Here is a 26,108-nt window from a genome sequence, read left to right on the forward strand (position 1 = left end):
TTCTATTCCTTTGTGCTTCAGTGTATACACTTTGTATACTTTTTTTGGCCGTTATCTATGCATTGTTAAGGTATACCATATCAATATAACTTACCATTTTGAAAAGAAAAAAAAATATAAAACAAATATGACAAAGAAATTCAATTTAATTCGTATGATGTTTTACTAGTCATCTACGTCTGCGATTTCAGTCATCGATGAATGAATAGGTGAAATCCCCCACTTGATCTTTTTTGAAAGAAAAAGAACAAAAGCAAAATAAAAAAAAGTAAAATAATTATTAAATATTTAATAAGACTTTCTGGCTTGCGTCCAAAAATGCCCATTCTATATTTAATAGTATCCAGCAGTGATTTATATTCAATTCTGACCACCCACTCTATATTTTTGTATTCGAGCTAAAGAACTCATAACGATATAGGCAAACAAAATTCCCAACCTTTTTCTTTTCTTTTGCTGGAAAAACAGAAACAAATTTTTTTTTTAAAAAAAGTGCTGAAATGCATTGTCAAGTTAAAAGCGCACTTCATTTATAAGTTTTGTGGAGCCAATAATTTCAGAAGAAGATAAGGCCCATATACAAAGTTACAAAAGAACACAACGGAGAGATGCAAAAGAAAAAATCTTTTCTTAATGAAGTTTCCAACTCCTAAAGACAGCTCAACAATTAGTGTCCCATTTGTAATTATTGACAAATGATAAATAAAAATACTTTATGGTTTTTTCAATCTGTTCCCCACAAGATAATCCTATCAAGAAAGGGGGAGAGCTGAACGTGAAAGCTTAAAATTATCGCACATCGCCTAAATGTTGTATATTTTTGTAGAAAAAAAATGAGAAGTTGATTTAAATAATTGTTTTCAAGGCTTTTCTGAAAACTATTATATTTTAGCACCTTTATTTTTGGTTGCCTACCACGGTATATTCAGGGCTTTGCCCTTGGTCGATTCGGATCGCACACCTACCTGTGGTGGGTGAGTCTCTCAGCAAGGATGATTGGGTAAGTAAGGTTTCGAACCCGAGACCTACTTTTTATAATCTTTTTAGCCTTTGTCCACAGTTGTAAAGTTTTACCGCATTAATATAAATTACTAGTCATCTACAGCGGGGATCAAAGAGCCACCAGTGGATAGGAGAAAATAAATCCTACACTTGATATTTTATGAAAAATAATAATAGAAAGGTAAAACAATTATTAGATATTTAATAAGACTTTCTTACTAGTGCCTGGAATGGCACTGGTTAATCAGTTCCCACGTCTTTGATTTTGATAAAGGTAAAATTAATCCAAATTCTTCTAAATGCAAAAAACTCTCCATAAACTTTCATATACATTCCGAAATACTAAACGGACAAGTTGAGACCGTCCTTCTGAGTAAACGGACGTCTTTGAATCTGGCTCCTCTTGGCGTTACGATAACTAAAGTAATAGCAAAAGTCTCGTGTACTAGTATATTATTGGGATGCTTAGTTGTCTTCCTCTTTACTATTGGAGGAGAATGGGAATGCATGTGGAGGAGATTATTCTGCTATTTCTTTACTATTTTCTCTTTGTATTCTAAGAGCTATATTTTTTATCCCATTCCAGTTGGACACCCTTTCTTTCATGTCATGTGATGCAGTGAGCACTGACACGGTATCTCGTTGGCCAATTCACTTGGTTGGGAGCTGCCAGTGGGAATGTGGATCCTCTTACCTACAAGTAGCAATAATTAAATAAAAGTTGACTGGGAAGACCAAGTAAGAAAACGCGTATATGACGATGCGGTAGGGTAGGAGAAGTCCTCAGCCACCACTCCTTGCCCTTTGTTTCAAACTTCTGTTTGCAACAAAACATTTTCTTTCCAAATCATTGCATTCTATCCTTGCAACATTTTATTGCCGACGCTCCAAAAAAAAAAAAGGGGCAATGGCTGAATTGATTGTTCCAACGATAATTGATGTATTGGCTGATGTTCTGGTGAAGCAGCTTGGGGAGAAGGTCAACCTGGTGATGGGGGTTGAAGAGGAGGTGGCAAAGAGTGAATGGCCCAAAAGGTCACTAAACTATTAAAAATGGCATCCTTTGGTCACTAAACTTTTTTTGTGGCCAAAAAGGTCACTAAACTCGCAAAAACTCTCCAACGTAGTCATTTTACCGAATCTCAACGGTTTCTCATCCGGTGGCATGGGCAACGTGGAATGGAGGAATATAGTCAAAGGGCAAAAATGTCTAAAAGATTATTGAAACTGGTGAAACCGTGGGCTATTCCCTACTTTCAAACTCTACGCCAGGCTGAGAGGCCTGAGAGAGATGACTCAGAGGGCACCGGCAAGACTGACCGGAACAACTAGAAGCAAGAAGTTTACGTGCAGTTAGCGGGACATCCCATCACCCACTCTGTGTATTCATCACAGATTTGATAGAAGATCTGGCCGGAAAATCGTGATGAGGCCATGTTTGGCATCCGACCTTTGGGAGTTTATGGGATCTCAGCCATCTAAGCTTAAGAAACGTAATTGACCCAATTCTCTCTCATCTTCTGGAATCGGATAACTGGAAAGAACAGAGCTCGTCTCGCCCCTCAGAATTGAACCCCTAGATTGACTTCATCTTCTCCGGCGATAAAAATAGAGACTGTAATTTCCCTCTCTCCTCCTAATCCTTCCTTCTTGATTGATGACAACCTCAATTTCACCGCCATTTCAGAATCCGAATCCGGCTCTTAGCATTTTGAATCTGTGCACTCCGACCAGAATTTCCTCTACTACAGCCCAGAAGACGACGACGACGACGATGATCAAATGAATTTCGTTAAGGATTTATTCGCGACCCACCATGGTATCCCCGACCATGGACTGTGTAATTCTGAATCCGGGTGTACTTGTCTGGACGAAGAACCCAAATTAGTTTTAGGTGCACAGGCCGAATGCAATGGGGTTGCTTCTCTTCCGTCAATGGTCGGCGGTCTTCGAATTGTGAACATGGAATCGGAGTCCGACTCGGAGTGTTTACAGCCAGTAAACTTCACCAGAGAAGACGAAGTGAATGTCGGTTGATTGGTCAACTTTGGGAACGAAACAGTCTGTGAGTTCACTTGCCCCAATAATCTTTTGGACATTTTTGCCCATATCAGAATATTTATTCAATTCAAGACCCTTGTAACCGGATGAGAAACCGCTGAAATTCGGTAAAATGACTCCGCTGGAGAGTTTTTCCGAGTTTAGTGATCTTTTCGGCCATAAAAAAAGTTTGGTGACCAAAGGATGCCATTTTTAATAGTTTAGTGACCTTTTGGGCTATTCACTCGGTGGCAAATATCTCCTCTAAGTTGGCAACCATTGAAAAAGTGCTGCATGATGCAGAGAGACGAAGGCTGAAGGACAGAAGTGTTGGAATTTGGCTAGAAAAGCTTGAGGACATAACATATCAGATGGATGATGTGCTGGACGAATGGAACTTCAAGATTCACAAAGCAAAGAATGCCAGAACGCAGCCAACACTGCGGAACAAGGTTCGTTCCTTTATTCCATCCCTCCGTTCTTATCTCAAACAACTTCCTGTGCGTAGTGATATAGCTCAGAAAAAAAGAAAATAAATGGACAGCTAGAATTAACTTTGAAAGAGGCAGATCAATTCAAATTTATTTCAACTGGGGGGATTCCTGATTCTCAAGATTTTAAGCGAATTATGACTACCTCAATCATAGACGAATCAGAGGTCTATGGTCGAGCAGCTGATAAGGATGCTTTACGTAACCAAGTATTATCTGAGAGTAGTAGTAGTCAAGGAAGAGATGGGGTTCAAGTTATCTCTGTAGTAGGGGCTGGGGGTAGTGGAAAGACCACACTTGCTCAGCTGCTCTTCAATGATGATAGAGTCAGAGTGAAGAACCATTTTGAACTTACAAAATGGGTTTGCGTATCAGATCCTTTCGATGAGAGAAGGATCGCCAGAGCAATCCTTGAGAGTCCAGGAAAGAGTTCTCCTGATTCGTCAGAGTTGGAACCACTGCTCCAACAGTTGAAAGAAACTTTTTCCGGTAAGAGATTCCTGCTTGTCCTAGATGATGTCTGGACAAAGGAAGACTCAAAGTGGAAACCTTTCCAATACTCTCTCAAGGATGGTGCTCCCGGAAGTGTAATATTGGTGACAACTAGGAGTCTAGAAGTGGCCGCAGCGGTGGGAACAACTCATACTCACCACATGGCTCTGCTGTCCGACTCTGATTGTTGGCTAATAATGCAAAGGATAGCATTTGGTAGAAGATCAGAAGAGTGGTCTAAGAAAAAGGAAAGCATTGGGCAGAAAATTGCAGAAAAATGTAAGGGGTTGCCACTTGCTGCAAAGACTCTGGGAAGCTTATTACGGTTCAAAGATACCGTACAACAATGGCAGGATGTTTTGGACAGTGAGATATGGCAATTGAAGGAAGCAACTATGGACCTTTTCCCTCATTTTTATCTAAGCTACAACGAGTTGTCCCCAGAGCAGAAAAGTTGCTTCTCCTATTGTGCTGTCTTTCCCAAAGATCATGTGATAAATGTAGAAAAGCTTATTAGGCTGTGGATAGCACAAGGTTTTGTTCGCCCAAGACGAAGAGGCGAGCGCTTGGAACCGGTGGGCCATGAGTACTTCAACAATTTGGCAATGCGTTCCTTTTTTCAAGAAGTACGAAAAGAGTCTGATTTTCTGTTTCATGAATATATGGTGTGCAAGATGCATGACATAGTGCATGATTTTGCACAATTTCTCACAAAAAGTGAATGTCATGCACTTGGTGGAGCTGGAAGAAATTCATCCAGTGAAAGAGCACGTCATCTAACAATTTTGGAAGGCACTAAGCAGGAGATGTTTAGTTCTCGAGGCGTTGATTTTGGAAGGCTCCGGAGCTTTTTAACTTTTTCTGAATTTGGAATACTAGTTCCCCGAAATCTGTTTTGCACTTTGAAGTGCGTGAGGACTCTGACTTTAAGTCATTGTTGGCTACCTGAAATTCCAGCAGAGATAGGAAGCTTGATTCATCTTCGGCACTTGGACTTACGTCATTGTGTGATAGTTGAAATCCCAGCAGAGATAGGAAGGTTGATTCATCTTCGGCACTTGGACTTGAGTCAGAATCGTTTCGTGGCACTGCCAGAAGCTATATGTGATCTATATTATCTGGAAATTTTGGATATCAGTCTTTGTCAAAATCTTTGCTACCTTCCTGAAAGGATTGAAAGCCTTGTACACTTGAGGTACCTTTTTAATTTTGGGACCTCTGAATTAAACCAAATTCCACAAGGACTCGGGAAGCTGACGTCACTTTGTAGTTTGACTCGGTTCGTCGTTAGGAGCAACTCTGATGATTTGACAATTTTGAAGGACCTGAACCAACTGGAAATATTACACATTGAAATTGAAGGAGAAGTAGATTTTGGGAGTGCGGAACTCGGAAAGAAGGTCAACATGCGCGAAATGTATTTGCTCTTTAGCTTCGGGGCCCACTTTACGGAAACTCCAAGTTGCATTGAAAGCATAGAATTGCCTCCAAACTTGCAACAACTTGTGCTAGATAAGTATCCAGGAACCCAGTTACCAAGTTGGCTTGTGACGAAGCCTCTCGTCAATAACTTGACGAAGCTAATTATCAATGAGGCCTACAATATCTCATCCTTGCCTGCCTTGTGGAAGCTGTCGTCCCTAGAAGAACTTGGGCTCATTGGAGTGAGAAAGCTAGAATGTTTGGGCAAGGAATTCTTCGGAATTACAAAAGCAGTGCATGCGAACAGTCGTGATGCTCTTGGTACATTGTCAAACTCCGAGACATCAATCTCAGCTGAAGCAGTGGCATTTCGCAATTTGAGAAAATTACGTTTTCATAACTTTTACAATTGGACACGTTGGGAAGACTTAAGTGAAGATGATGAAGAAGTTGCTCTCTCTATCATGCCACGTTTGGAGGAGTTAGATTTTTGGGGCTGTGGAAAGCTTGAAATTCTACCACATCGCATCCTCGGAAGGATATCATCTCTCAAAAAATTGGATATTGGGCGTTGCTCCAAGTTGAGAGATCATTACTTTGACAAAACAAGAGATGACTGGAAACAAATATCACACATTCCTCAAGTTCATATATCCAATTAGTATTAATCAGGTATGGTTATTCACACATTTTTTTATGTATCTATCATCTTTGAAGTCAAATAATTGCTCCTTATAGAACTACAACAAAGGAAGGCCTGCTAGATGCTTATTCTAATTACTACTTGTAGAATATGACCTGTGCTTAACAACGAATCAAATGTTAATAGAGCCATATGTATAATGAAAATATGAAATATTCATTAATAGTTTAGAATGATTTTTTTTTAATTGAGAAGATGCAAGTCATTAACTAGTAAATACAACACTAAATTTCTAATAATATCTAATTGTAAACTCTTTGAGTTTGGAATTTCATTTATGTCTTGTCTTTTTATTTTTGCTTTTGTCCTTTGTTTTTCAGATAATATTCATTGCTGGCTCAAAATGAAGCTACAGCAAAAGGCATTGGGGGATCAACCTCTACGTCAACTTTTCACTTGGATTCATGCAAAATTTCGAATAATTGTAAAAATATGGTTGAAGCGACACATCCACTTGCTTTGTTCAAAATCATTTGTTGAAAGCGTCTGTAACCTTGTCAATTTCCAGATTGAATTTCAAGTGGGTACACAACCAGTCTTTATTTCTTCAAATCATTATTGTCCTATTGTATGTAAGTTTGTGTACATTTAATAAAGAAGAATGTGTGTACATTGTGCTTATCTATACAATGTATTATTGACAATCTATTATTAGTGCACTTATTTTATAGTATTATTCTAAGAATAATATGAATTTAAATTTGAAATTCAAATAATATGCATGTGACATACATCCAATACTGTTAGTAATAAAAAAATCACTGCACTGTGACTGCATAAAAGTTAATCCTTATTCTAATGGTTAAAAGATAACAAGTAGACAAATTATTCTTTATCTTGTTTCCTTTCTTAAAAAATGTTTACATAGATAATTGGAATAACAAAAACTCAAACTACAAAAATGCATATACGCTTAAAGGCACCAAAACTCATGATACTTTTATAGTAGCAGTAGCAATGGTAGTTCCAGTAGTAGTAATGACAATGACTTGTTAATAATGCTTTCTTCTAAACGTGAATGGACTAATTAGCTTTTTTTTTAAAATTTTTTTTAAGAAGGGAAGGAATGAAATTTAAAAAGCGGGGAGGAGATAAGGTGACTAAAACAAAATATCATAATAAATCTTGACAATTTCATTCACAAGACAAAAGTTACTACCAACAGAATTTTGAACTCGAAAGTTTGTATGACATATCATAATAAATCAATTATTTGCATACTTCACATATATGAACCAGTTTAACAAACTATCCATATTCCGAAATTGAATATCATCCTTTGTTCATTCACTATTATATATATTCAATACTTAGTTGAAAATATGCCTTCCCCATCCCTGCTTCCTAATCATACCCCTTCCTGATAGAAACAATTTTTAAAAAATAATTGAAAAATTCAGACATGTAATTAGTTATCTTCAAGTTGATTGAAGATAAAATAGACTTTGACACATCAGAGTTCATTGTATTTATATTCAACTCCAGTAGTTAGTTATATTTTGATTCTTTCTATAAAGGCTGTTAAATCATTTAATCCATAAAACTCACATTTTAACCGTGAAATTTGGCAGCCCTAGCCTAATGGCTTTCATAATTGAAGTCACTATCTCTCAAGTAGACATTACCTGATCAAAAATTCCATCTCTGGAGAAGCAAAATTGGTACTTCCCGTTCAGCTTTCAGAAAATCGAAATATGAAAGAATTCCCAAAGAAACAACAGAACCTTGCCCAATGCTACTAGATTGCTACTTAAGTTACCAGGCTTGACAAGAAACTGGCACTAATTTCACCAACAAGTTTGTTTACAACTAGACAAAAAGCCCCACAAACATCAAATTGGAAACCAACGTATAGAAGAAACTGTTATATAAGGTTTACAAAAATCCCAACAAATATTCCATGTAACCCAATGTAGCCCACGATTGAATGCATGCAGGGAATTACAACACAAAATCTTTGGAATAAGGAATCCTATTCTGCCTGCTGAGAAGGATTCAGAATAGAAGAATTACAACAGTACAAAGCTCTAATGTTGGTCGACAGCACCTGCTTCCTAAAATTTCAGATGGTGTTCAAACAAAGAAGCCATTTCACTGCAATACAACTCAAACAAGGAAACAAATTCATCCTTGGTACCGGATTATGAATAGACATTATTAGAAAGGAAAATGCAGATCAGGAACATTAATTTCTAAAATATAGTACAACTCATTATTTTGTCAGACCCAGGATACAAAATGAACATCATGCCATTAACTATGCTATGACAGCAAAAACAGACTCTTCCCGCAAGAGTTTCTTACTCATAAGATGATGACCTGAAGAAGGACAATATTACGAGCAACGATCAATCGGAATTTGATTTAGAAACCTACCGACAACTACATGCACTGTCATAAACTAGATACAACTCGGAACTAATAAAAGCTAGATATTTTAGAGTCCTGCTGAGAAACTCTGGTTGGGAAACCACCAACATCACAGAGAGACCCTCCAACGGTTGTTATGGAGTTCAACCCCTCATTTGCCTTCTAACTCCTACTTTTAACTCAAAAAATAATTTATTTTGGATGATCGATACCTCACTGCTTAAGTAAGAAGGCCCTTTCCAAGCATTCCTATTGGCAGTAGTGTACTAAATTATATTGAAAGAAGGCCAGTTACAAGGGCAAAACCCAGCAGAGATGGAGAAATTTATCAAATCACCCCTTACCAATGCAACCAAACCAAAAAGAAAAACAGAAAAGGTTCTTTATTGATGACATTTCATTTAAACGGAACACAAACCAGATACTATTCACAAAGCAAACAATTTGCCAGACAGCAAATAAATACTCCATGGAGTAAAATGACAAGAAAATGAAAAGACAAGAAAGCAACTCAACAAAATGCAATTGACTTACAGCTGTCAGCGCTGCTTCAACACCTTTATTTCCAGACTTAGCACCAGTTCGATTGAGAGCCTGCATTTATCATAATGTAACTTTAAGAAATGGGGTACCAATGGGAAAAATTGTAGTATACTGGTAAAGACCAGGGCGACAATTTCCATCAGCATAGACATTTTACCAAAAATTAGCCACAGGATGATTATCATATTCAACAACATGACAATTATATGATGAATCATTTTATGATTTTCTATGCAATAACTCCTGTGAAAAAGAGTATAGGAGATAGAAAGGTCAACCATGAGTTTTCATTGTGTTGTATTAAGCAAAAGAGAAGTTTCATGAATTTATCTGCTCCATGTCATCACAGGTCAAAACACCAGATATGCATGGAACACCTGGAATTCATTGAAAGGAAAATTACATATTTCACCATTAAGGTACTGTAAATGTTTTGAGACTGCATTCCACGGACAGAATTGTCTGTATTTGAAACACAAAAATGAAGTTATAAGTGTGCACACAACAAAGCAAGTTGATGATTCCTAAACACCTCAAGTACCAGTTATGAGGTATGTATCCGTAAGTTCCTACACTAACTTCTGACATTTGAGAATATAAGAAACCCTGCTTCTGTGTCTATGAGCACAAAATGGGAAAAACGGGTACAACCACTATGCAGTGCACTTATTACAAATCAGACAATTTCAAAGTGGTTCCAAGTTGCAATAAACCATGAACATCTTTCAACAACACAAGATGAGTGCTTTTAACACAAAAACCATCTGTCAACTAGGCAAAAATTTCCATCATTGCTACCACCTATGGATCTGTAGTATTACACAGTTACCAATCTTTTGATTCCTTTCTTAACAAAACTTGTTTAACTCTTCCAACTGCATAATACAATATGCTAATGGAATTTAGTAAACTAAAGAACTTTTCAACCTTAAGACTAGTATGCTACGCCGGAGGCGCTAAGAAAGAGCTTTCTTTAGTGATCCCAAATTAACAGCCACTTTTCAAATTTTATTCTCAATCTATAGACAGTGGCATCAGACTAGGCTCCATTTGTAGCATACATGTTTGACATAAGTGTGTACTTTACAACCTTGTTCAGCTCAAAAGCGAAAAGCTCTGATTAGAAAGAAGTTATAAACAAATAATCCAAGGACGCTAAATATTAACATCATCAATATCCCAATCTACGAAATCTAAGGCAGCTTAGTTATGAGAAAGACACGTAGGGAAAGAAAGAACGTTAGCATGATTAGAAACAAAAGTTACAAACAAATAATCCAGGTAAGCCAAATATTAACATCATCAATATCCCAATCTATCTCTCTCCATCTCAAGCTCTCTCATATCTCTAACCAAAAGTGTTCGTCACCTGCTCGTTCATCCTGAACTTCAAAAGGTCTATCATAAGTTAGGTTATCTCATAATCATTGTTTCATAATCACAAGACAAGAATGTCAAACCGGTAATTGAAAAAAAAAATAAATCAGTATACTATTGTTTCATTAATTAGCAAAGGAAAGTGGCAACTTTTAAGATAAGTTAGCAAAATAATGCAATTCTTATACAGCTGTAGAGCCACCCTTTAGTATATTGTCAGAGTAAAAAAGGATCACAATTTATCTTTTTTCTCTGAATAAGTTAGAATGATCAATATTTAAACATCCAAACTCTGGTTGGTGCTATGGCTAACGTATAAGCACTTATAACAAAAACTACAAACAAATGCGAGTCAAATGGGCTAGGATTGGAATAACAACAGAATTCAAGTTTTTTTTTTTTTATCGAAATTCAAGTTAATAGAGCATAACAATGTAAAAGAATTTCATTTAGGAATCCATCTTCCTCATTCTTTGTACTCCAACCATAAATTTATGACTTCCCATCAAAATTATTCAGGATATATAGTTACTAGTTGACATCAAGAAGCCTAATCAATGATAGCGCATGATCATAGAAATAAAGGCCATGATGCAAGCATCTAGACATTTTACATGGGATGATAAATCAACCAAGCAATTAATTAATATTTAAATTAATGCCACAAGTATACCGTTTCACTTTCAGAAGAAAGCAGAAAAATACAAATATTTGTGCACAAGGTATAGTGCGTCATTGATAAGAAAGTACTAGGGGTGAGCATTCAGTGCAAATACGGTAATTCGGCGCACTGAATTCGGTGAATTCGGTTATTGCACCTATAAAAATCTAAACCGTTTTCAATTTCGAATTGGTCATTACCGAATTCATTCGGTAACCGATTTCAAATTCGAAAACGGTAATGAATTCGGTTAAACCGAATTCATCTATTAGTTAAAAAAAAAAATACCCTGAAGCAAATTAAGTTTGCAACACTGCTTTTCCCGAATTCATCTGTAGTTAAAATTGTTAGCTGGAAATGAAATCCGACTTTTCCCAAAGGAAGTGATTTTGTAATTTTTAATTTACAAATTGGTGCCCCTAAATTATAAACATTCATTATGCTCCTTAATGATTTAAAAATTATTACTGATTTGATCCCTAAATTTATTCATAATTTAACACATTACTTATGTTCTAATCATTTTGTGGTTTAATTGGCATTTATTTGATCACTTATACCTAAAATCCTTGGTCTATGATCTAAGAAACACATAAAAAGTGATTAATTTAAACTAGAATAAACCTTAAACTATACAGTGATTGGTGATAATTTATAAATTTATAATTTACAATGATTAATAATAAATAATATTAGTTAGTAGTTACAATAAATTTATAATTTACAATGATTAATAATAAGTAATATTAGTTACAAACTTACAAATTAAAATGATTAGTGATAAGTTATATTAGTTACAAACTTATAATTTATTTCAAATCAAAATAAAACTTATTTAGTTGATTTGCAACTCACATGCATTCACTTACACTGCTTAGTTGTCTTGTATATACTTAAAGCCTTAAGATTAGTAAATAGATAATATGAATTTTAACTTATTTGATCACTTATACCTACAATCCTTAGTCTATGATTTAAGAAACACATAAAAAGTGATTAATTTAAACTAAAATAAACCTTAGACTGTACAATAATTAGTAATAATTTATAATTTACAATGATTAATAATAAGTAATATTAGTTACAAACTTACAAATTACAATGATTAGTGATAAGTTATGTTAATTACAAACTTATAATTTATTTCAAATCAAAATAAAATGTATTTACTTACATATGTTATTGTGAACTTCAATACACTAATACATTGATTTGTAATTCATATGCATTCATTTACACTGCTAACTGCTTAGTTGTCTTATCTATACTTAAAGCCTTAAGATTAATGAATAGATAATGTAAATTTTTATGTTAAATATGTAATGTAAATTTAGAGCACACTAATACTTGCAAATTACAAATTATACATTCAAATATTCAATAATTCAAACATGAATGATGTATCAAATTACCAATATCTAAATTCTAATTACTAATTATGTTTATTGTTTAATATTTAGTATTGTACATATATGTATTAATTATTATCTAATTCTAGTCATGTTACTCATGTATAAAATAATAAGTATTACAGTTATCTTATATTGCTATGTATTAGTATATATTTGCATTATTACAGTCATATAAGTCATATAACAATTAACAAATACTAAAATAATATATTGTACATTATTATATATTATTATTATTATAAGTACATGATATGATGATAATACCATATACTAATTATTATTAATAGCATTTACCTATATAATATAATAAAGTATTAGTAGTATATACTAGGGAAAAGAGTCTCAATGGCCCTCCAACACTTTCTCAGGTAAAGTTTTAGCCCTCCAACAATTAACGGTAAAAGTTTGGCCCTCGATCTAACAAAATAGCATATTTGTGGTCCTTCTGTCAAATCTAGCGGTCAAAAAAGCATTTTCACCACTGATTTTCGCTCCAACAATTTCCACTCCTTTTCCCTCCAACATTTTCACCACTGATATGATCCACCACCGGTGAGTGAGTTTGCACCACAGGCAGCGAAAGTAGAGACGTCTCTCGCCGATCCACCGAATCAAGAAGAGACGCACGTTTCTTGCTTCGGCAAGGTGTTTAGGCCACCGGAAAGGGGAGAAGATCACACAATCCTGCAAGCAGTGTGCAGCATCGATATGCTAATTCTTTTCGCGGCTACAACATTTGGGGTGGGCGGGACGTTAACGGCAATTGATAATTTGGGCCAAATTAGCAAATCCTTGGGCTATCCCAAGAAGAGCATTGCCATATTCGTGTCACTAGTAAGCATATGGTCCTATTTAGGACGCGTGGCCTCCGGCTTTGCTTCTGAAATCCTACTGGCCAAGTATAAGTTTCAATGTCCCCTGATGCTAACGTTGGTACTTCTCGTCTCCTGCGCCGGCCATCTCTAAAGGGGTCAAGAGGGTTCTCAAATCGACCACGGAGGCGGTGGGGGTAGACGCAGATGAGGGGTTGGAGGAGAGGAGGAGAAGGGATGGAGTGATTTTTCCTTGGATTGGATGATTGTCGAGGAGAGATTAGGCAAGATATATGCCATCCCAGGAGTTCCCGAGTAAGTAGCAATTTGTGTTCTTCTTTAGAGACTATAATACCCTTGATATTTGGTCGGCCGTCTCACGAGATGATACTTCCAATCAAATTTAACTGCTGGATTTGATAGAAGGGCCACAAATATGATATTTTATTAGATCGAGGGCCAAACTTTTACCGTTAATTGTTGAAGGGTTAAAACTTTATTTGGGAAAGAGTTGGAGGGCCATTGGGACTCTTTTCCCTATATACTAATACTAAATAGCATTTATCTATATATTATATAATTTTATATACCAATTTGGTATTCGAATGTGGTAATGCGGTACCCGATTTCAATTACCAAATTTGAATTCGAAATCGGTTATTACCAAATTCATAATCTTATTACCTATTTCATACCATATTAGAATTCGGTGAATTCGGTATGTACCGAATTGGTATCGAATTACCAAATACCCGATTTCAAATTACTGAATTGAATTTGAAATCGGTTATAAATTCGGTTCGAATCGAATCTGCTCACCCCTGGAAAGTACTCTCAAATCGGTGAGGCCAATAATGAAGAATCCGTGTACAAAGGATGCCCACAATGCGTAATGCTGAGAAGACTACCTCCGGTGGTCGTCTTCGATTGCAGTGATTGGATTTATTGGATTTGAGCCAATTTCGATGTCAACCACGAAAAGAAACCTTACAATTTCAGTCATAACATGCATAAATGAGAGTAGGTGTTCAATGGTGGGAAAAGGCGGAGGAGGGAGGAAGATCAGTAAAAAGGGAGACGAGGAGTCAGCAATAGGAGTATAGGTGGAGGCAAAGGAGTGAGTATGGGAGGAGGTGGAGGAGAAAGAGGCAGGGAAGTGGGAGGCTTACATTTTTTTCATTTCATTTTTCGTTGATCATATAGAGACCCGTTTTACTAATCTAATTCATCTAGGATCCACGTACTAACCCCATTATGGGGTGAAATTGTGGAATTAGAATTGTAATTCTTAGGTCTTATTAAAGGATTTGAATTTGTAAGGTGCGCCATTCCAATTCTAAGTCTCCAATTCTTTCACGACTTGTAATCAATGTAAGGTGCATCATTTAGTTGGGCTTGTTACCTAGTTTGCCCGTCATCTTATAAGCAAGAATCCAATCATGCCAATATGACTAAGGTTAATATTATTAGAATTGGAGATGATTTCGAAAGTAAGTTGAAGTTAAGTTAAGTTAAGTTAATAACTAGCATTGTGAGATCCGTGCCACATAGGACGAAAGGAAAGGATGAATAGTTTGGATTTGAACTCGTGACTCCGCTCAAGGGTCATTAGACCAGTCCAAATCTCACATTAGAGCAAATTTCACATGGTCAAGTCGTTTGTTGGGGAATAATATTAAAGATGCTTTTGATGCTATGGAAAGAGCATCAACTAAAGGTTTGGGGGAATGATATTAAGATACTTCTGATGCTATGGAAAGAATATTGAGAAGAGTCCAGCTTCAGAATTTTTCAGGAATTTAGTTCAATTCATTTCAGACAGTTGATAGATTTTTGAGGCTACAATTTACACTTTAAATGCATAGTTGTAGATGTGGCAATTTGAATTGAGATCCATTTATCCATCCATATAATCCATAATTGGTTTTAAATGGTTGATCAAAATAAAACTATTAAATTAAATGAATTTATATGAATTATCCATAAAATTCACATATATTCATTTACTTAAAAACCAAATAAAAGAAACGGAAAGGAAATGACTAAAAATGGACCCTCGAGAACTGATTAATTATTGATCCAATGCCAAGGCCGTCAGCTTTCTGCTATGAAGAGCTTATTTTGTCACAGCCAACCGATCCATTGTTTCACCTAAGCTATGCTGACGTAAGTAGCTCCACCAAATGCTCTATTCCCACCCCCCCTCCCCCTGCCGTATAAAGCAATGGATAAGCACACTGTAGGACTCAATTACGCTTATTATATTTGAGAACTTTGTCCCTCTTTCTTCTCTTTGAGAGGTGCAAATCACATAACTGCTGCCTGCAGGAAGTTATAAATCTAAGTATTTTGTCCTCTTTCTTATCCAAATACACCTAAAATTTACAAGTACATAAAAAAGTATCTTCATATTACAAGAAATGATAATACAAGAAAAAAGTAACCAAAATATTTAAATGGATTATAATGGATAATTGATTTTTATATAATCCATTTAGATCCATTAAATGGATCTACATGGATTGGATAAATTTCATTTACCATCCATTAAGTCAAAATCAATTATGAACCATTTATCCATATTGTCACCTCTACATAGTTGTGATATAGTAATTAGTACTTTCGATTTTCAATTTCATTCATTGCTTCATTTTGGGGGGGGGGGGCGGCTTAGATATTGTATAGGACACTCGGTAGACTTCTTTCTTTTTCTCTTCCCAATAAATATGTTGTAATTTAATTATGCTTCATAGAAGAGTGCGGAAGGAAATAGAATATGAATCTCTAATTGAGAAAAGTTGGAAGAATCTTGGAAAGATTTAGTATTTTTTTGTTAATTTCTTTTTTTTTTAGATCTTTAAATTTATGGTCCTATACTCTTATTGAATTTTCTTTTTGGAGGATATAATTAAAGTTACATTGGCTGTCTAAGTCGCGTTGCCATCAATATAGTTAGTGGTGAAAATTAAGGCAGTTCGGAAGAGAGATTGGAAGGCGCAAAAAGATGGTAGACATTTGATTCCAAACGCACTCACAAAGTAATTGACTATATTGTGGTGGAAACGTGTAAAGGTTTTGGAATCAAGTGACACTACTATTTGACTGTTTTCCCTGTTGTCTTTCCAATATGTATCCACTTGGAAATTTCTTGTTTTCATACTTTGTCCCAACATAAGAAAAGGATGCTAACAGCTGTGTTTTCAAACTCGGACCGGACCGGCCGGTTCGACCGGTTGAACCGGGAACCGGCCAAGTGTCCGGTCCGAGTTGATCATTAGAACCGGGAGATTCAAAACCCGGTCAACTCCGGTCAAAAACCGGGTTTGACCGGTACAAAACCGGAAAAAACCGGTCCAACAGGAGAATTTGTAAAAAAAAATTTAAATTTTTTTAATATTATGTTTTGACCCCCTAATTGTGAAAACTTATTAATATACCTCAAATATTTCATATTTTATAAATATTATCCTAAAATTTGATGTTATTTTTCAATTAAATCCATAATTTTAATTCTAAACTTGTTAATGTTTATTAAATAATATAAATTGTTACTTGATTGTTCTAATTTCTTTGTATTTTCTTTTAAATATATTTTGAAACATCAAATATATATGAATATATCTTTATTAATATCAATATGTTATTGGATATTTTATATACAATAATTTAATTTTTAAATAATTTTCATTTATGACGTCATCCCGTTCGACCCCTATCGACCCCCGGTCGAACCCATTGACCCCTGACCCCTGACCTCGGCCGAGTCGATATCCGGTCCGGTTCTGAAAACATAGGCTAACAGCAAGTGATGTCCAAAAATGAAAGAAAAGAAAAAGAAAAAGTTAGTTGTAGTAGGATTCAAAATATAAATTAATCCACATTGTCTTTTTATTAGTACTATAAAGAATGTTCCAACAATCGCTTAAGTTGGCCAAAATAATAGCATTAATGTCATATTTTCTTGTCAACTCGGATTCGAATTTCTTCTGAGATATTTGCTCGTTGCACAGGATTTGTCTAATACGTCTTATCCCTCCATGTGCTTGGTAAACTATTGCACGAGGCGGAATTTATCCAATGCGTATTCTCGAACAGCGATTGCAATGGATCCCTTGTCAAAAAAAAAAGTTCAGTCAGTTATGAGTTACATGCAATTTCTTATAAAAAAATCATATGATATACAGAATCCTAAATTGAAATGGAGCAAGTGATAACATATAATTTGGTGCAATCTATTGGAAAGAATAATTCTATTGGAATCCAGAATGATTTACATGTTTTAGTTGGTGCAATCTCTAAATTAATCTTGTGCAGGATCCTAAAATTACGGGCTAAAGGTGCTTTCAATCTGGCTTTAATCGACCCCATTCTCCTACTTTGCCAAATTTTGTCTCCGCAATCAAGGAATCCAGCCCAAGTTGACGATGAAGTTGCTCAGTTGTGGGCTCTAACACTGCTGACATTTGACCTTGTAAAGGAATCCATTCCTTTACAAAAAGAGAAAGAAGAAACATCGTAAATCCTTCAACTTACTTCACGTGTAACAATTTTATGTGAAATTTAAAATAAAATTGAATGTTTCAGACTACTGCAACAAAAAAAAAAAAAAATGTTTCAGACTACTTTCAAATCCTTCCATAAAATGCATCAGAACGAAAGTTTAAGCCAATTCTTTTTGCCAAAACAACAATAAACTGAAAAATTTTTAAGCTTCTTCTACGGGTTGAAACCCAAAAAAGGCAAAAAGAAAAGGAAAAGAAGTTGAGTTTTACTAGCATATAATGGTAGGAAGGCTATTTCAAACAAAATATATTTACCATTCAGGGGTCCATGACATCCCAATTCTTTTTCTTTGATTTTGAAGTCCAAATTCTCTCTTTGTGGTATGGTTTTGGGCAGTGGACCAAAATGATCCTTTTGTTTTTCCAAAAACAAATTTAATCCCTTTTACTGGAAAATGATCCAATGTCGCTCCCTTATAATTTCAACAAAACTAAATTGAACATTCACTTAATCACAATGGGCCTTCTAGTATTGTACCCAACTAAATATTTTGCAATTTTCACCATTTATGGTAAAATAAATTCCCTTATAATATTTTTTATTTTAAGGTGATGGTTGAATAACTTTTTAGAGGTGCTAAAAACTTGCCTAATTTCGTGCATTATAATAACATTTAAAATTTTAATGTTGTTGTGGAAATCCATTATTTGACAATAGAAAAAACAATAATGTGATGTTTAGGCACCAGTCTGAAAGAAATTCATGTTTCCAATATTATTGACAGTAATTGAATTATAGTTCATCTATTTAGTGATTTACTTAAGTTTGGATTTTTTTTATGCCCCATGGTTAACATATTAGAATTTTGTTTTAATATTAATTAGATAATATTAATATTATCTATTTAGTGATTTACTTAAGTTTGGATTTTTTTTATGGACCATGATATTGGGATGCTTATAATTGCCTCCAAATCCTGCATTAATGTCTGCGCTCTCCTTTACCTATCCTAGCATTAGTTAATATAGTAATATGGTCATAGAATTTCAAGGACCATAGTGATTAATTTTCTAAATACTAGGGGCTAAATTTTTACTTTTTGCGTGGAATAAAAAAAAATCATTTTAACCCGCATCCTAATTATTGAGCACCAAAATTGCAACTCTTCCTTTCTGAATTCAAAGACTAGTCTATTTTTCCATGTGAAACGCTAAAGGAGTAAAAAGTCGTTTTAGATGGCTAATCCTATTACAAGTTTACAACAAATTCAAAGAAGCCTTTGTCGTAGGCGGAGTCAAGGACCCATCTTAAAGTGATAATCCATCTTTTTGAATAAACAATTCAAAAGTGAATTAAAGAATGATTAAAGGTAAAGGGTTGCTGCTTAAGCTTCTCAATCATGGCATGCACTGATTGGCATTTGAGGTGTCCACGCATTGTCAAGCTTTATCATATCAATATAACTTACCATTTTGAAAAGAAAAAAAATATATAAAACAAATATTACAAAGAAATTCAATTTAATTCGTATGATGTCTTACTAGTCATCTAAGTCTGCGATTTGAGTCACCGATGAATAGGTGAAATCCCACGCTTGATCTTTGTCGAAAGGAAAAGAATAAAAGCAAAATAAAAAGATAAAATAATTATTAAATATTTAATAAGACTTTCTGGCTCGTGTCCACAAGGCATATGTGTCCAAAAATATCCACGCACAATTTTTGGTGCCAAGTGTGATAAGTAATGCGTTTTTGCTAGGGACAAATTGAGAGTCTAACACCCGTTGCGACGAGACGGATGTCTTTTGACTATGATTTATCTTGAAGTTATGAGAAATAAAAAGGGAAAATGACTTGTTTCATCCCTCACATTTCGCAAAAATATTCTTTTCGTCCCTCACTTTTAAAATGAAGCAAATTCATCCCTAACATTTAAAAATTAAAATTATTACATCCCTGAACCTAATTTTTAATCTGAATCAAACCATCCAATAACCCAGTAATAAATTTCGAAAATAGAATTGATAGATCATTCAGTCAAATTCATCGTATTCACATGACATTTATTAAACCAAAAAATAAAAATTATAACATAAAAAGCCATTCTTTGTCTTGGAATAGTAGAGTTTTTTTTTTTATAAATCTTTTCATGCACCGTTAGTGTATCCGCTTGCGAAATCTAGATGTGTATTATAAATATAAAATTTGGTGTTTAAATTTAAATTAAAATGATATGGCGATACATAAAACCGTCAGTGTATACAATGATAATGTAGAAAAGATTAATTTTTCTTTTTTATATTATAATTTTTTATTTTTTATTTTTATGTTCATTAAATTTTACATGAATATCAAGTTGAGTTAACCAAGTGATCTACCAATTACACTCCCAAAATTTGTAATCAGGTTGATTGGTGGTTTGATTCAGATTGAAATTTGGGTTCAGGGATGTAATAATTTTAGTTTTTAAATGTCAAGGACTAAATTGCTTTATTTTAAAAGTGAGGGACGAAAAGAATATTTTTGTGATATGTGAAGGATGAAACCGATCATTTTCCCAAATAAAAAAGCTACAGCTTTCTCAGATATTCTACTATTGTAACAGTGAAGTCTCACCAAACTACTACACCGCACGCAGATTTCCATATCTAGAAAATGGTGGATTATTGTGTACTAATTATTGGGAGGAAAGTGGGAGAGAGATTGGAAACTGGAAAAGGACGGCAGACATCTGATTCCCGACGCACTCACAATTAACTGTTGGAAAGTAATTGACTGTTGAAGTGGAAACGTGCAAAGGTTTTGGAATCAAGTGGACATTGATGGATCATGGATGAAGGGGATAAAAGGCAACAGTATGTTGGACTGTTTTCCCTATTGTCTTTTCGATACGTATTCGCTTGGAAATTTCTTATTTCCATACTTTGTCCCCACCCCACATGAGAATAGATGTTAGCAGCAAAGGATGTCCAAAAACTGAAAGAAAAGCGGAATGCAGAATATAAAATGAAAATGGCTTTCTTACTCTTACTTTAAGATACGAGACAAATAAATAAGTAAACAATAAATCCCTATTTAAAAAATAATTAATTACAAAATCCAAAGAATAAGCGTATCATATTTATTTAGATTTACATGTTTGGATTGCAAATTTTTTCAAAAAATTTGTTACGTTTTCCATGATCATATTTTCAATCACCTTTCTACCTCACACATAACAAATCGTTTTCAAAAAATAGCAATCCAGACGAGATTGAATTTGAAACTCGTAGTATAAAACCTACTTACCAAATATCCCTTCAACTTTAAATAGTTTTTTTTTTTGAAGGATAAAAAATAGCAATCCAAACGAGATTGAATTTGAAACTCATATTCACTATCATATATATGTTCAATACTTAGTTGAGTCATGTATCACAGAATGTAGCACTAGTTGATTAAGAAGTTGCTCAATAATTCTTCTTTTTAATGTGGAACTGATGCAAATCTATAATCTTCTTGGTCTCCAACACTGCACACTTTTGTTCTTTTATTTCAATAAAAAATTAAATAGTATCAGCTGTTTTCAATTCTACATATTTCAAGGATTAATTTCACTTTACACCCCTCAATTATGCCTGAATTCCTTCTTTAATCACTAAACTTTAAATCCCACACTTGATCTTTTAAGAAAAATTAAAAATAAAAAGGTAAAACAATTATTAAATATTTAATAAGACTTTCTTACTAGTGCCTGGAATGGCACTGGTTAATCAGTTCCCACGTCTTTGATTTTGAAAAAGGTAAAATTAATCCAAATTCTTCTAAATCCAAGAAGATTGGAAAATAATTGTGATTATAAACATTATTAAAATCTTAAAGAACCCACTCAGCACCATTAAACTTACCTTAAAACTGACCCGAGTATTTGTCTCCTGTCTAAGATAACTCTCTTTGGTGATATGATAGGTAACGCGTTTTTACAACGGACAAGTTGAGACCGTCCTTCCGAGTAAATGGATGTCTTCGAATCTGAAAGTTCAGAGCAGCTTCCTTTCCTCAAGCATTTCAAATAGAGTAATAGATTCATCATTAATTCAATAGACGAATTAGAGGTTTTTCAATTTCGCTTAAAATCTTGAGTAGTAGGTAGAGCAGTCTATTCCCAGGTATGGAATCCAATTACCAAATGCCCCTTCAATTGCAAATAGTTAATGTAAGAAACGTTTGGGGGTCTACCGTCTCAATTCCTTAGCAACAATAATAATTAAATAAAAGTTGGCTGGGAAGACTTGAGTCGTCAACTCCATCAAGAAAACAAGTAGCATATAAACAATGTAGTAGGAGTTGTCCGCCTTTGTATCAACCTTCTATTTACAACCAAATATCCTTTCCAAATCATATTAGTAGTATTCTATCCTCGCAACATTTTATTGCCAATACTCTACTCCTTGTACCCCAAAAAAAAAAAAAGCAATGGCTGAATTGCTTCTTCCAAAGATAATAGATGTATTGGGTGATGTGGCCGTGAAGCAGTTTGGGGAGAAGGTCAACCTGGTGAGAGGGGTTGAAGAGGAGGTGGCAAATATCTCCTCTAAGTTGGCAACCATTGAAAAAGTGCTGCATGATGCAGAGAGACGAAGGCTGAAGGACAGAAGTGTTGGAATTTGGCTGGAAAAGCTTGAGGACATAACATATGAGATGGATGATGTGCTGGACGAATGGAACCTCAAGATTCACAGAGCAAAGAATGCTAGAACGCAGCCAACACTGTGGAACAAGGTTCGTTCCTTTATCCTATCCCTTTGTTCTTGTCTCAAACAACTTCCTGTGCGTAGTGACATAGCTCAGAAAATAAAGAAAATAAATGAACAGCTAGAATTAACTTTGAAAGAGGCAGATCAATTCAAGTTTCTTACAAGTGGGGGGATTCCTGATTCTCATGATTTTCAACGAATTAAGACTACCTCAAGCATAGACGAATCAGAGGTCTATGGTCGAGCAGCTGATATGGAGAAGGTTCTTGACCAAATTTTGTCCAAGAGTAGGAGTCAAGGAAGGGATGGGGTTCAAATTATCTCTGTAGTAGGGGCCGGGGGTAGTGGAAAGACCACACTTGCCCAGCTGCTCTTCAATAACGATGAAGTGCGGAACCACTTTGAACTTAGAAATTGGATCTGCGTATCGGATCCTTTCGACCAGAAAAGGGTTGCGAAAGCTATCCTTGAGAATGCTGAAAAAAGTTCTCACGAAGCAGAGTTGGATCCGTTGATCCGACGTATAAAAGAAACTTTTTCCGGTAAGAGATTCCTGCTTGTCCTAGATGATGTCTGGACAGAGGACGACTCAAAGTGGAAACCTTTCCAATACTCTCTCAAGGATGGGGCTCCCGGAAGTGTAATCTTGGTAACAACAAGGAGTCATAGAGTGGCCAAAGTGGTGGGATCGACTGATACTCACGACCTAGGCATGATCTCTCACTCTGATTGTTGGCTAATAATGCAAAGGATAGCATTTGCTAGAAAATCAGGGGACTTGTGCAAGAAGGTGGAAAGCATTGGGCAGAAAATTGCAGAAAAGTGCAAGGGATTGCCACTTGCTGCGAAGACTATGGGAAGCTTGTTACGGTTCAAAGATACCGTACAACAATGGCAGAATGTTTTGGACAGTGAGATATGGCAATTGGAGGAAGCAGCTGTGGACCTTTTCCCTCATTTGTATTTAAGCTATAACGAGTTGTCCCCGGAGCTGAAACATTGCTTCTCCTATTGTGCTGTCTTTCCCAAAGATCATGTGATACATGTAGAAGAGCTTATTAGGCTGTGGATAGCACAAGGTTATGTTCGCCCAAATCGAAGAGGTGAGCACTTGGAGCTGGTGGGTCGTGACTACTTCAACAATTTGGCAATGCGTTCCTTTTTTCAAGAAATACAAAATGTTGAAGATTCCTATGGGTTTCATCAATATATGAAGTGCAAGATGCATGACATAGTGCATGATTTTGCACAATTTCTCACAAAAAGTGAATGTCATGCACTTGGTGGAATTGGAAGAAATTCATCTAGTGAAAGAGCACGTCACCTAACAATTTTGGAAGGCACTGAGGAGGAGATGTTTAGTTCTCAAGTCGTTGATTTTGGAAGGCTTAGGAACTTTATAAGTTTTTCTGAAATTGGAAGAGAAGTTCCCCAAAATCTGTTTTGCAGTTTGAAGTGCGTGAGGACTCTGAATTTAAGTCGTTGTGGGCTACGTGAAGTCCCAGACGAGATCGGAAGTTTGATTCATCTACGAAACTTGGACTTAAGTGAGAATCGTTTCGTGACACTGCCAGAAGCTATATGTGATCTATATTATTTGGAAACTTTGGATATCAATTTTTGTCAAAAGCTTCGGTGCCTTCCTGAAAGGATTGAAGGTCTTGTACACTTGAGGCACCTTTTCAATCATGGGACCCTTGAATTACGTAAAATTCCACAAGGACTCAGGAAGCTAACGTCACTTTGCAGTTTGACTAAGTTCATCGTCAACCCCTGGAGCAACTCTGGTCATTTGGTAATTCTGAAGGATCTGAACCAACTGGAAAGATTGCACATTGATATTTGTGGAGATGTAGATTTTGGGGGCGCGGAACTTGGAAAGAAAGTCAACATGCGTGAAATGGATTTGTTCTTTAGCTTCATAAAAACTCCAAGTTGCATTGAAACCATGGAACCACCTCCAAACTTGGAACAACTTGCACTAATTGGCTGTCCAGGAGCCCGGTTACCAAGTTGGCTTGTGACGGAGTCTCACGCCAATAACTTGACAAGGCTATTTATCGATAGGCCCCGCAATATCTCATCCTTGCCTGCCTTGTGGAAGCTATCATCCCTAGAAGAGCTTGTGCTCGTGGATGTGGAAAAGCTGGAATGTTTGGGTAAGGAATTCTTCGGAGTTACAAAAGCACCACATGAGAGTAGTCGTGATGCTCTTGATACATTGTCAAACTCCGAGTCATCATTCTCAGCTGAATCAGTGGCATTTGCAAATTTGAGAAAATTATATTTTCATTACCTCCCAAATTGGACAAATTGGGAAGACTTAAGTGAAGATGATGAAGAAGATGCTGTCTCTATTATGCCACGCCTAGAGGAGCTACAAATTTGGTACTGTGGAAAGCTTGAGACTCTGCCACATCGCATTCTTAGAAAAATATCATCTCTAAAAAATTTGGATATTTTGGATTGTTCCAAGTTGAGGGATCGTTATTCTAACAAAACAGGAGATGACTGGATAGAGATATTACACAATCCTTGAGTTGATATATTTTGATGAATATTAATATGCTCAGGTATGGTTATTTACACATTTTTTTTTATGTATCTATCATCTTTGAAGTCAAATAATTACGACTTATAGAATACAACAAACTAAGGCCTGCTTTGTAGAATATGACATGTGCTTAATAATGAATCAAGTGTTAACAGAGCCATATGTATAATGAAAACATGAAATATTCATTAATAGTTTAGTATGGTTTTTTTTTTATTGAGAAGATGCAAGTCATTAACTAGTAAATACAACGCTAAAATTCTAACAATATCTTACTGTAGACTCTTGAGTTTGGAATTTCATTTATGTCTCGTCTTTTTAACCTTTTTTTTTGGCTTTTGTCGTTTGTTTTCCAGATAATACTCATTGATGGCTCAAAATGAAGCTACAGCAGAAGGCATTGAGGGACAACCTCTACGTCAACTTTTCACTTGGGTTCATGTAAAATTTCAAATAATGAAATATGGTTGAAGAGGCACATCCACTTGCTTTGTTCATAATCATTTGTTGAAAGCGTCTATAACCTTTTCAATTTCCAGATTGAATTTCAAGTGGTTATACAACCAGTCTTTATTTCTTCAAATTATTATTGTCCTATCGTATGTAAGTTTGTGTAGATTTAATAAATAAGAAAGTTTGTACATTGTGCTTATCTATATAGTGTATTATTGACAATCTATTATCAGCGCACCTATATTACGGTATTAAATTTGAAATTCAAATACTGTTAGTAATAAAAAAATCACTATACTGTGAGAGCATAAAATGTTAATCCTTATTCTAATGGTTCAAAGTTAACAAGTTGACAAATTATTCTGTATCTTGTTGCCTTTCTTAAAAAAATGTTTAGAAAGATAATGGGAGTAACAAAAACTAAGACTACAAAAATGCATGTACACGTAAAGGCACCAAAACTCATGATACATAGTAGTAGTGGCAGTGGTGGTTCCAGTAGTAGTATTTGAAGATAAAGTAGACTTTTGACACATCA

The 26,108-nt window shown here is 35.3% G+C and overlaps 2 protein-coding genes across 3 annotated transcripts; both read left to right on the forward strand.

The window, feature by feature from the left end:
• The first annotated feature begins 1,803 nt into the window (after positions 1–1,803).
• Positions 1,804–6,765, forward strand: LOC113770413 (putative disease resistance RPP13-like protein 1). 2 transcript variants are annotated; one of them, XM_027314858.1, is made up of 4 exons: positions 1,804–2,019; positions 3,299–3,494; positions 4,379–6,119; positions 6,471–6,761. In XM_027314858.1, exons 1-3 carry the CDS (start codon positions 1,910–1,912, stop codon positions 6,107–6,109), a joined length of 2,037 nt encoding a protein of 678 aa, XP_027170659.1. In that variant the 5' UTR covers positions 1,804–1,909; the 3' UTR covers positions 6,110–6,119; positions 6,471–6,761. The 2 variants fall into 2 exon arrangements, with proteins under 2 accessions (XP_027170659.1, XP_027170658.1); XM_027314857.1 differs by lacking the exons at positions 1,804–2,019; positions 3,299–3,494 and having other exon boundaries at positions 3,501–6,119; positions 6,471–6,765.
• Positions 6,766–22,228: 15,463 nt separating this feature from the next.
• LOC113770414 (putative disease resistance protein RGA4) lies at positions 22,229–25,675 on the forward strand. Its single transcript, XM_027314859.1, has 2 exons — positions 22,229–22,588; positions 25,474–25,675. Exons 1-2 carry the CDS (start codon positions 22,283–22,285, stop codon positions 25,498–25,500), a joined length of 333 nt encoding a protein of 110 aa, XP_027170660.1. The 5' UTR covers positions 22,229–22,282; the 3' UTR covers positions 25,501–25,675.
• Positions 25,676–26,108: the final 433 nt, after the last annotated feature.

The sequence above is a fragment of the Coffea eugenioides genome, chromosome 5 (assembly GCF_003713205.1).
Source record: "Coffea eugenioides isolate CCC68of chromosome 5, Ceug_1.0, whole genome shotgun sequence".
In the NCBI taxonomy this organism is placed as follows: Eukaryota; Viridiplantae; Streptophyta; class Magnoliopsida; order Gentianales; family Rubiaceae; genus Coffea; species Coffea eugenioides.

What these genes read in the sequence shown, in the direction of transcription:
- LOC113770413 (XM_027314857.1), top strand. Translation starts at nt 3,671, where the DNA reads ATGACTACCTCAATCATAGACGAATCAGAGGTCTATGGTCGAGCAGCT.
- LOC113770414 (XM_027314859.1), top strand. Translation starts at nt 22,283, where the DNA reads ATGGCTGAATTGCTTCTTCCAAAGATAATAGATGTATTGGGTGATGTG. An exon ending in AGCCAACACTGTGGAACAAG is followed by an intron (nt 22,589 to 25,473) that starts GTTCGTTCCTTT and finishes TTTGTTTTCCAG; the next exon opens with ATAATACTCATTGATGGCTC.